The sequence below is a fragment of the Palaemon carinicauda genome, chromosome 33, assembly GCF_036898095.1.
Source record: "Palaemon carinicauda isolate YSFRI2023 chromosome 33, ASM3689809v2, whole genome shotgun sequence".
Classification (NCBI taxonomy): Eukaryota; Metazoa; Arthropoda; class Malacostraca; order Decapoda; family Palaemonidae; genus Palaemon; species Palaemon carinicauda.
Genome location: NC_090757.1, coordinates 5088235 through 5100700, shown reverse-complemented (window position 1 = coordinate 5100700; position 12466 = coordinate 5088235). Strand labels below are relative to the sequence as shown.

The window sequence follows — 12466 nt, the reverse complement described above, 5'->3', positions numbered from 1 at the left end:
GCTTCCCGACCCCGGGTCGCCTCAGGGCACATATCACACCGCCTGAGGTTGACCCCTTAGAAAACGGAAAGAGGGTAAACTATACAAAAAAGCTGGTCGGTTAGGTAGAGTTACCAGTAACTCCTAAGAAGGTAGTTCTAAGTAAGTATGTTAGGAAAAATACAAATTACTTAAAAATTTGTGATTTTTTAAAGTAATTTTATATTGTATAAATTAAAACCCTGTGACCTTTCAAGTTGTAATTCCCTCCTTAACCACACGCCATTTTTAGGTTCAGGGTTTATGAGAGCTGAGTTGTCTACTATCCACCCATCAACAACTACTACCGCTTCAAATGTTTAAAAGGCCTTTCCCAAATTTGTTGATATCTTACTCCTATCAAAGAATTCAGGTTTTTATAGTTAGGAAAATGTGTGATTTTGTAGCTAGTGGCTGTGATCTCCAAATTTGCTTCTTAAAAGAATCACTAAATATTTCAAGCAAAAAATAACCCTTTATAAAGACAAGTGTTTAGTTTAGAGTGAAATCTGCAATTTGGCAAAAATACTAAATAGGTATGTTGGTCTTAATTTACAAATTAATTTTATTCTTTTTATTTCAGTTTGTTGAAATTGGAATAGTCACATCCATGGAATTTGATCACAAAAATGTTGATATAGCAAAGAAAGGTGACGAAGTTTGCATCAAAATTGAAAACGTTCCAGGACATACGCCGAAGTTAGTTGGCCGACATTTTGAGCCTGAAGATATGTTAGTGAGCAAAATTTCTCGTGAATCTATAAATGCTTGTAAAGACTATTTTAGAGATGATCTATCAAAGACTGATTGGAAGTTAATGCTTGAATTGAAAAAACAATTCCAGATTCTATAAGTATTTAACTCTTTAGGAATAAATTATTGTGGAAATTTACCGTATTTGCTCGAGGTTCAGCAGTTTGATTTTTTTGGTGGAACTGCAGATGCTGTATATTTTACAACAGAATAGAAAACTGGTAACCTGGCATCACTAATTGTTGGTACGCAAGATACTGTACAATTTTGCATGTTTCCAACCCTGGTTTTCTTGTGTTTATATCTAGCTTTTGTCAAAGTGGAAGAGATCTGCATTGATTATCTGGAAGCTTGGTTGTGGAGTTTTGTTGTTTCAAGCACTTTTTTTCCCCTTCACAATATTTGCTCTCCTCTTGCTAGAAATTTGCAGGCAATTGGTTGTGAAAGGTTGATAGTAAACCACATGACAAGTGGATCTCTATGTGAACTACAGTATATGAAAAAGAGAATTTTGTATTTGCCTCAAGATTTAGGAAATCAAGGAAATTTAAATATTGCAACTTTGAAGTTTTGTTGCTGTGAAAAGCAACATCCAGATATCAGTCATTGAATTGAAGAACAGCAAACAATGGCACTATTTATTAAAAAACAAATACTGTTATGTCAGCTTCCTTCCATTTCTATTTTGTACTGTTATGACACGACTTATGGTTATTGATCTCTCTGCCCTTTGATATTCACCTATTTCTCAACTTACGAGGTCATGCGGAATTTCAATTAGCATTGTAGAAACACTAAAACATAAGCAAATTCAAGCACATTGCTTAGAAGCATTGTTACAAATTATATACAGGTATTTAATTTTTAAATTGGAGATGGTACACAATGTTTCTACTTTTACTACCCTATTTGGATAGAAAATTAAAGTTTTGCATATTGTTTATTCCAAGATACAGATTTTCTTATATTATGTGTTAAAACTTTTCTTATAATGTTAAAACAAAACTATTGTTCAAAAGAACAGACTTGTTATAGGTTTCTGCATAGGCATGCTTAAAAGTATATATTGTAGTAGTCTAATCTTTTGGTACTTTCAGTGGTTACATTTTAAACATTTTTTTTTTTTTTTTTTTTTTATAAAAGATAACCTTTTAAGCATTTTGGAAAAAATAATTTAGCTGTCACAATTAAAGAAATAACAATCATTAATATTGTAAACTATTACAAAAAATATTGTGAATCTTTAATATTCAACATGGTAGAAGTCATGTCTGATCTGCTTTTATTTATATTTGCCCTTATTAAAAGAACTTGAGCATGGAATTCATTCTAAGTTTAGTTCGTTATGACATGAATACAAACCCTTGTACTTCCAATGGGGGAGTAAATAACAGCATCATTGACCTTGTCGGGTCAACAAAAACTGCCTGTGTGGGAGGCTAGTGTGAAGAGAAGGGAGTTACCCGAGTTACCCCCTTTTCCCACATGGGCCAAATCCTTTTTCTTGCTCCAGACATGACTTTGACTAGCCAAGGTACTACGGCAACTTGAACTGACTGTTTTTCCCCTAGCTTGTTTGTGAGTTCGTGTTTTGATGGAGCAAGCATGCTGGATGAGGAAATGCCCTGGCTATGAAGAACAACAACGGCTCAATACTTTCTAGAGGTTGACCCCCCTTCAACTTGTAACCCATGCTCCCTTTTCTGTTGGGTGACCCCTATTCCACTTGTAACCCATGCAGGAACCAGCAGTGTTTCAAATTCTCAACCTGCCCTAAACTGTAAAGAATGGCCAGAGGAACATGGGTGTGCCATGTTAGGAGCAGAAGGAAGAAGGCGGCAAACGTGGCATCACTGTCCTTCCAAGATGGCAGCAGAGACCTTTCTGTCACATATGCATCTTACTCTACAGCACTCATAAGAGGATCATGTAAAGATGCTAGCACCCACATACATGTGTGTGGGAACAAAAGGTTGGACCTCTATTCATTTCCCTGTGGTGCATGTAGAGGTACTTAGATAATGCGGTTCTCGTTCACCCTCAAAGGGTCCACTACATCAGAGCTGTTTATTTACCTCTTTATGGCTGCCAAACCAGTAGGGGAAACCACCTCGTTCAAGGTACCGTCGCTAAAAAGCACGGGGAACAAGAGACCAGACCTTCTTCCATTCCTAACCCAGGCCCACCTCTACGGGGTTTGAACTGGACTAGGCTTTCCTTGCGGTCTCTAAGAAAGAATGCCGAACAGCGGGTCGAGAGCTTTAGAGGGAACGCCACTACTCCCCACCCCAATGCACTCTAAGCTAGAACCTTAATTGGAAAAAGCAGGATGCTATAAGCCCAAGGGCTCCAACAAGGAAAACAGAGCCCAGTGAGGAAATAAATAAATAAACTACAAGAGAAAGTAATGAACAATTGAAATATAATAAAAGTTACAACATTAAAACAAATCTTTCATATATGAATTATAAAAAGAGACTTATGTCACCCTGTTCAACATCATAACATTAGCTGTAAGTTTTAACCAAGTCTCTTACTGTTTTCCTTCTCCCGTTTAGAAAAGAACGCATTCCAGAGACATTTCGGACTACATACAATAAGCGAGTTTCATCCCGGTACTGCCACTATGTCATGGCACGCAGTGAACCTCATGTTAGGATGTATGACGACTGGCAATGGCGCAAGAGTTTTCAAGTTCTTGCGACTTTGATATAGCATTAAGAGTTTATAATAATTCCGTAAATAATTTTCATTTAAATATTTTCTCATGGATTTTAACCTCAGTAAGTCGCCTCATTAGGAGTCTCACCAAGATCAAGCAGGGAGAGATTATTACCTTGGAAGACTCGGAGAAGAGGACCTTCCAAGACTGTACTCGGAGTGAACCTTGAGAGAGGAACGTCACTGTGAGCAATCATGGCATATCCTAATAGGTGGCCCTCCCCTATATCACAAGGACTACCTCACCGTCACTGGATTAATTCTGTGATCTAAGGAAGGAAGACATAAGAATGTCTATGGCCTCTACAACGTTTTAACGTTTCCAGAGGGTTAAAATTACTAGCTATACCATCACATGCAATTACTGCCCAGCTTCCAAGACAAGGAGAACAGATGCATCCAGTCTCCTTCCATCAGGTTGACTTCTTAAGAAGAGGTCCCAGGAACAGTACTCTCGGACTCAAGTCCCCTCTCTTGATTTGACGAACAATGAACACCTTCCTCACATGCGAGTGTGATGACTGCTCATTGTTCCTGGTCTCAAGTGCGATCACAACCACCTCTTAGCCACCCCTCCACAATTGAACACAATCTCCGCAACGTGCATGATTGTTAATGAACATCTCCACGCATAAGAGAGAAGGCCAAACACAATAGTCTCCAATCAAATGAGAGCCAGCACTAACATGATCACCTCCCATGCAGACGAGAGCCGACACAAACATGATGGTGTAAGCAAACAATCGTCCAATTATCTATGTCCAAAATCATCAAGCACATGATTTCCAGGTGCTAAGGGTCCATGTGCTACGTTCCAGTTTACCTGCGTTCTAATAACTTCGTCACGAATCAAGCAATCTCGGTATGACTAGTCATTGGGGTTTGGTCCTTACCTATTGCGCAGCAGAGTGATAAAGATACTGATTGCTGACCGATCTATCTGTGCTTACAGGTGGGAGTGAGGGTATGCTCCGCAATTCTCACCTGGTACAAGAAACAAAAGGTTACCTATTGGTAACTTTCCTTTCCCTGAGAATAAGCTTCAGTACATGGACTATGTGCACTTTCGTGAAGTTTCCGTTTGATCGACATTCACGATTGCAGGCTATCGGCAATCACAATTGCAGGCTATAAGATGCTACGTTCACGAGGAACAAGTTTCCCTCATGCTTTAATCCTTGTGTTTCATTTTCCCAGGAGCACTACGATTGTATTCTTTCCCAGCAAAACAAGCCTCCTTGCAGTTATTCTTCATGATCAGTTTCCCACAGGATTGGCCATGACCCTTGGTCAAGACCCATACGATAGGGAACTGCAATCATTATGCATGCGATTGGGAATCATGCTATCATTGGGTGTGATCGGAAATCACTCTTACGGTAGCCACAATCCGGAATCGTGCAAGAAGGCATATACAATCTTTCTTCAGGTCATAGTTACCTTCTAGTCACCAGGTAACTAGCTTACCTATTCTTATTACCTGTTCCTTCCTAACACTTTTTCACCCCAAAGAGGAGGAAGATAGTGTAATTGTACGAGACTTCACCCGATTCCTCTGCATGGTTTTGTGAGAGGAGCCAACTCCCAGAGAGAGAGGGGGGGGGGGGGTTGGTAAAAGACAGGCATCCACCCTCATCACTTCCTGCCTTGGGACATTAATGGGATGCTTCAGTGATAACTTTGGATCTCTCTACTGGTCAATACTCTGAAACTGATTTCTGATTGAGTTTTTCTAGAAATTCCAGTTAGGTCTTGCTTGCTTCAGGGATTGTAACTGGTGACGTCTTTATCTGATCCTAACAAACATATAAGCACTGGGATGTTGAATTTTTTATGCACGGCTGTCAACAAGGATCCTACCCCACCATAGGACAGGTAGATTTGTGTCAACAAATGGGGATGGCATCCTGTTAACCTTCCTGGCAGCAAAAGCACATGTGGGCAATAGACACTGTGGTAGGCTTGACAGCAAGGTTCCTTCCGGGGAAATGACCATAATAGCAGACAAACCAAGTTGGAAGGGCGAAGTAGTTTTGTTAAAGTGGTCCATTGATTAGTTTGCAATCGGCGTAAACCACAAACTCCAAATTTATTTCTCACCAGTCTTGGACCCAACAGCATTCATTGAGGATATGTTTCAGTACCTCTGATGGAATGGATGTGAATACCTTCCCTTTATTGTGCGTAATCAGAGGCACCAAACCTTCGGCTAATCCTAATGACACCAAGGTGGCCCCGACGTGGAGTGGTACCTTGACCTAGTCTCCTTGCAGAAGTGCCTAAAGAATTACCTGAAGCCAAACCTCCTGTGCCAGCCCCATGTGTGAAGATACTGTATCACATCATAGTATCATCCCTTTTTCTTCATGTGTGGAGACTCCAGTTCCTTTTCAGAAAGATGTGGTTTTCAAAGAAATGTTGAGATACTTGGTGTTGGGGAAGGATATTTTTCCAGTCTCAACCTCTGTGTGATAGTAGAAGCTTTCACAGAATAGACAAGCAATAGTCAATACCAGCAGTAAAAGGCTTCTAGGTAGTGTTAAGGGCATCCAGGGACAACTTCATGCTCATGTCTTCTGGAGTTGAACATCAAGAAGGTTCTGGGATTCCTCAAAAAGGCTGAACTGCCTCACGTAGGGACCTAACCCTGGAGGAAGTTGTTATCTTGGCTATGGCATCGGCCAAGAGTTGGTGAGATCCACTGTATCACGTATTAGATCTCACACTTGGAGGGATGGAGAGTGATGACAAAATTTGTGCTGGAATTTGTGGCAAAGACTCTGAACCCTGCACTTTGGGACAAACAATTCGCGTCTTTCTTCATCTCCTGACGATATCCTGACAAACCGGAATATCATCTAATTTTCCCCATCAGGAAGTACCTGAAATGGACAGTAAACTGCAGACCAACCATTCAGAATCTGTCTGTGGGCCCAGGTAGGGTAAAAAAATAAAAAGATCTGTAGGAAACCCCTCAATTTTTGGCTATGGAAAATGATCAGAAGGACATACAAGATTACAGGTAACAAAACTCCTACTGCTGTTAAGGCTCATGAAATGCAAGGAGTGGGGACTACAATGGCCTTGAGGAAGATCGTCTCCGCAAGACAGGTGCTGAAGGCAGGAATATGGAAGAGACAATAATTGACTTTCATGGGCCACCACTTTCTGGAGGTTACACACACATATCTGGACACCTTGGAGTGGGTTGTAGATGCCCAACTAATGATTTAGGTCCTTGACCAGATTCAGATGCAAATTATAGAAAGTGTGTAAATGGCGAATACTTCTTCCTTCCCCCATTTCTCTACTATCAATGACATGGTCCTTCACTCAAAAAAGAAGCACCATACTAGGTGAGACTTGAGAGATATTTTGGTGTATTGTATTAGAAATATGGTCTTCTCTTCAGGAAGAATGATGTTAGACCGGACGATCCCGGTTACTTTAACTTAGAAGGATGGCACCTTCCAAAAAAAAAAGGGGGGGAGGAGGATTCCCCCCTCCCCAGGAAGGATAGCCTGTGAAGAGCTACATCTATTTCTCACCTTCCCTCTTATAGGACAGAATAAATGTTGGAAGAGTGGGCTAGTTGACTATAAAGATTTCTCACTTTCAGCTCAAGTAGTGTCTCTCCTCTCCTAACAGCGAGTCTCCTTTTTAAAGGACAGGGGGTTGTTGTATTTGTGTCAGAACAAATCACTAATTTCAAGGAATTGTAATTTTCCCAATTACAAATCTGAGACATTTTAAGTTTACTTCCCATCTCATCACACCACAAACCTTATAGCTTTGTGATCAAAATGGGGAAATCTCCATATCTCTTACACTCGCTAGCCTAACACACGGATGTTTTTGTTTACGCAGCTGGGTCAGTGATGCTGTTGTTTACTCTCTTATTTAAATGACTCGGGTTTGTATAGTCGGGAAAAAATACATGTTACATGTATTTCAAATTTGGTGTTTTATAAAGTCAGATTTTGTAGACAGCTGCTAACTATAATTAATATAAGCATACCCTTGTAGTTTTAAAAATGAGTAAAAGAAAAGAAAAGAACACATTTAAATAAGCTATGACATAATGGAAGAGGAAGTAAAGCTTTCACAAAATTATTTTACATTCATGCAGACCACGACTTACGGCAAAAGTATAGGTTGTAGGTTGAATGCCCCTTTTTAGTTTACATTTCCTTTTTTCACACTATGATTTGACTTGGATGTTAATTCAAAACACTTTTTATAGTAACTTCAGACAATTGTACAATACACTGTTCTTAATGTTACTTTATAATTTATAGTTCTTTACATTTGACAAAACTTTGATGATAGTAAAGCGTATAATTTTTGTGTTTCTACAGCATTGCTATGATTAAATTTTGTCATTTGTATGGAACTACCACAAACTAAAAAATAGGTTGATGCTAGTATACTATAAAATTGCATGGTAGTAGTTTTTCTATTACTATTGTAAAGTCTACCATAAGACAACCTTGCAGATAAAGTACAGTAAAAACAAAATTTGATATTGTTAATTGCATCATTCTGTATCTAATTAAATTTAGAGCATCTTGACTTTGAATCCTAGATTTTAAAATTTTGTAATTTAGCTAAAGAATCCTTTTATTTTCAAGCATTTCTAGAAAAAAATCTGGTAATGACTGGTTGGTATTTTGAAATGCAAATTTTACATAAACTTGAAGTTGAATAAAATTGTAAAAAAAAACAGCATACATGTTAAAGGTTCAGTATACCCAATAATTTTCATTTAAGAGTTCAACCTTGTACTGTGACACCTTGCATAAGCCTAATCATGCCAAATGCAATACAATAACTCAACAGGATCACTGAAGTCCATTTACATAGTAATTGCTAGCAGAGGAACATGTTCATGATCACTTTCTCCACTGCAAATATGAATTTCTGCAAAATTTTAACTATTCGCAAGGAATAAGAAAACATGATACTGAATAGGATGTCAACCTTTAGCAAAATCCTGCAAAAAATAAATAGCCACTGTTTGGTAATTAGATACTGTACTTTAAAAACTTTCAATGTGAATAGGAAAAAAATACTTGCATTTGGTAAATTTTCCAGAGCTCATGGGTATAATACGTTCCTTCGAGCAATTGCGGTAATTTTGAACACCCAGGTGAAATTACTCCTACATGAGTGCATGGCTGAGTAACATTCACAGACTATTTGACCGGTATTAAAAAATTCCATGAAAGGTTTGAATCCAGTTTAGTGCTACAGAACAGTCAAGTGAAATTGGAAAGATCGAAAGATATATATATATATATAAGCTTCTTTGCATTGAATGTTCAGCGTAACTATGAACTTTTTTCCACTTGTGTTTTGGAAGAAATTTTGAGCAAAAGAATCAATTTATTCAAGAAGACTGTGTCCTTGGTTTTTGTAGTTGATTAAAAAAAATTGCTTTTGTTTTAGAACATACTCTTTTTATCCAATGGGCTTATTGCTTGAAATTTGTTTTCAACTTGAAATGTTACATGTACATACATTTTTTACAAAAATATTCTGTAATAGGATTTTTACAAAAATATTCTAGGTGATAATTTTGTGTTGTTTGTTATGTTTTTTGTGATTTTCAATATATCATGCTATTCTACTTAGGACTGCTCTCTTGACTTGCCAATGTTTTATCATTTTCAATTAGGAATCATATGCAGTAAAGCATATATGTATCTAACCATATTGAGGGCTATATATATATATGCGTGGCTGTACTTTTGTGTGAGTGTATATATATTTATACACCTTTTCATATATACACAAACATAGTAACTTGAATGAAAGTATAGATGTGACTCAAAAGTGTCAATATATGGCTGTGGATACTATAAATTGGTTTTTCAGAGATGGCATGTTTTTATAATCTAATTTTAGTACAGTAATGTTTACGGTAAACTAGCAAAGCAGGAAATATATTCTTCTATGTTGTGACATCTGCCGATGACTACTGTGTCATGATCTTTTTTATTACCATTAATTTGGTTTGTGTATTTCTTAATATGTATCAAAGTTGGAGGAAAATATAAGTGCTGATGCTTATTAAAACTCGGTGTATACTTCAATGCTCCCTTATAAAATATTGTACTAACCAGTTTTTATAAAATGTAGTTAATTAACATCTCATTAAATGTGGAGTTTAAAAATATTTTCAACCAAATTATGGATTCTCATTGGAAAATATCCTCTAAAGGGAATATTTCACAAAGGCAACATGTTGGCTAAGGCACCTATTAAGACGTTTTGCTAAAAAACTTCAGATAATATGAGAGTTATGGAAATTGGGCAGTAATCTGATGGACTTGAGCTACCACAAACACATTTACATAGTGGAGTAACATTACCAATTCTCCAACAAGTGATAAAAGCTCCTCTTCTTGCTAACTTACACAAAATAACACAACTTTGGAGCTAAGAAATCTGCAGTCTTTATAAAAAACAAGGAGCCTGAGGTTTTAAAACCATTTATTGCATAGCCACCACAGGATCCATGGAGAACATCTCCATGTTCCTGTGAGTCACGTCTTCCCGGAAGTGGGTGGTGAGGGCCATTTGACGCTTCTACACACCCACTGACAAGGCCTGTGTCATAGAGTAATTTTATAACCACTAGGGCATATTCCTACCCCTACCGTTATGAGCTCTCGGTATCTTCTATGAGGAGAAGGACAAGGATTCGAAGCTTTGTCCATGACCTTGTGAAACAGAGATGAGAACGTTCCCTGGCGATCCTCCTCTTGACTTTTTCCCAGTTGACGAAGAGTGCTGACATTCGGGGCGAGCTCTTGTAGTTTCCTAGAGGTAGGGCCTCTCATTTCTCATTGGCATAGTAACCATTGATCTGAATCATTGGTCATGCTGCGAAGGACTCCCAGACCAGAGGGTTCGAATTCTGGGATCTGAGCTGCCAGAAACAAGGTCGAGCATCACTTGACCCATCGTCATGAATGGGAGACGCATTAAGGGCGTCCCATGAGGTTTACCGACTCTTAGCCGAAGCCAACACGAGAAGGAGACCTGTCATCAAGGTCAGGTTAGGTGAACATCTGCTTGGAGTCCTGGATCGAGGTCTCCTTCCCAACAATGAGTCTATAGGCTCGAAACTACGTATGAGGAGGGTGCGATGGCGACATGGAGGAAAAGTTAATTCCTTTCGGTCTGAAGGCGAGGCTGAAGGACTAGCGGTGGCCTTTCATTGCTAAGACCAAGAGAAGCTTGCCACCCAAAGATAACTGAGGAACACCCCTAATGCTGGCATAGTGGTATCGTGGGGAGGAATACCACTTCCATGATACTAACTTTGTCTTCATTTGTCCATAGGCCCAAAACTTGTTGTGTTTGAAGGTGGGCTCCCGACCCTTGGTGAGAGGCAACTGAGAACAGGAGAAAGTCCAGAGGCTGTTTTTGAGGTGGGTATCCAACTTGCAGGTTCTTCTGGAACCACCATGCTAGGTCCATTCTGATGTCTCAAAATTACGATGTTTCAAGGTACTTCAGCAGAACAGAAGCAGGGTTGGTTAACTGAAACCACTGGGATTTCAGAGCCCACTGAATCAACCTGATGTTCCTACCCACGAATGAAACTTAACTTCTCCAGGGATGCTAGGTGCTGCCCCAAAAGCTTCTGCCACAGGTGGGGTTGGAGGAAGTACCTCTCGAAGAACAATGCTGCAACCTGTTGGAACTGAAGGATTCTGTCTTGGGATGGGAACACTCCCAAGGTACCGTAGATAATGCTGGGGCTCAAGAATTGACTTCAAGATTAAGATGAATTTTGAGATTGCAACAAAATTCGAGAAGAAGGTCTTTACGGCGGATAAGATCTCTCGAATTCACCAGTAACAGCCAATTATCTAGGTAACGAAGGAGTCTGATCCCTATGGGATGAGCCCCTGAGGAAACAAGAGTCAATAAATGAGTGAAGACAAGGTGCAGTAGACAAGCCGAAGCACAGTACTCGAAACTGGTAGATCCTTCCTCTGAAGGAGAAGCAGGTACTTCCTTGATCTCAGATGGATTGGGACCTGGAAGTAGGCATCTTTGAGATCTATGGACAGTAGAAAGTTGTTCCATCGAAGTGGCTAAATAACTGAGCTGGGTGTTTCCATCTTGAACCACGTTTGGAGAGTGAACCTGTTCAAGTGGGAAAGGGGGAGGAGTAATCATACCCTGGTGAGAGCCGGTACTCCGAGAGGTACACTACAAAATTGGAATTTTCTACTTTCACATGGTTGCTGCCGTAAACCTGCTAATCTTCCAGTTCGTATGGGTCTATGACAGGTCTCCAGCCTCCTGTTAGCTTTTCTACCTGGAAGATGTTGCTGTAGAGACTGGGAGACCTGTAGTGGACTTCTTTGATGCCTTTCTTTACCAGCATTTTCTGAATCTTATCTTGTAAGATAAGGTCCTTCACTGAGCCATTCAAATACAATGACAGATTCATCAGAAATCGAGTTAGAGGAGAGCAACAGTTCATGAACAGGATGCGATGCCCTGAACAAAGAACCTCTACAACCTAGGCCTCTGCCCCATGGAACCGACACCTTATCTAATGACTTTGTAGGCATTTCTCGACCAGGTGGTAAGTCTGAGGGAATGCCATCCCTAACTGGAGCCACAATGTCCTCGACTTCCGGGAAGGGATACTCATGAAGCGAAAGGATTACATGGAATCTTTTTACTTCCTATAATGAATGGTCTAGTTCAGGTAACAGACAGTATTGAGGTACCTGCTTGAGTGAAGAAGCACGAGATTTTGTTTGAGGAAGGGCAGGATACCTTAATAAAGCTGCCCTCCTGAAAAAAAAAAAAAAAAAAAATGTAGCTTAGCTAGTCTTCTTCAATTTCTCTGCAGCATTGGTGACTTATGCAGGCAGAAACAAGATTGGACAATGGGTGATAGTCGTATCTCATAAGGCTAGTGAATCCCTAGTCTCCATCTGTC

General features: G+C 39.5%; 1 protein-coding gene across 1 annotated transcript in view; it reads left to right on the top strand.

The window, feature by feature from the left end:
* LOC137626027 (eukaryotic translation initiation factor 5B-like) overlaps positions 1-9570 on the top strand; it is a 64446-nt gene extending 54876 nt beyond the window's left edge. The window contains exon 7 of the mRNA XM_068357112.1: positions 602-9570. Within this exon, the coding sequence (XP_068213213.1) occupies positions 602-871 (270 nt within the window). The 3' untranslated portion in view covers positions 872-9570. The remainder of the gene's footprint in view (positions 1-601) is intronic.
* The last annotated feature ends 2896 nt before the right edge of the window (positions 9571-12466 follow it).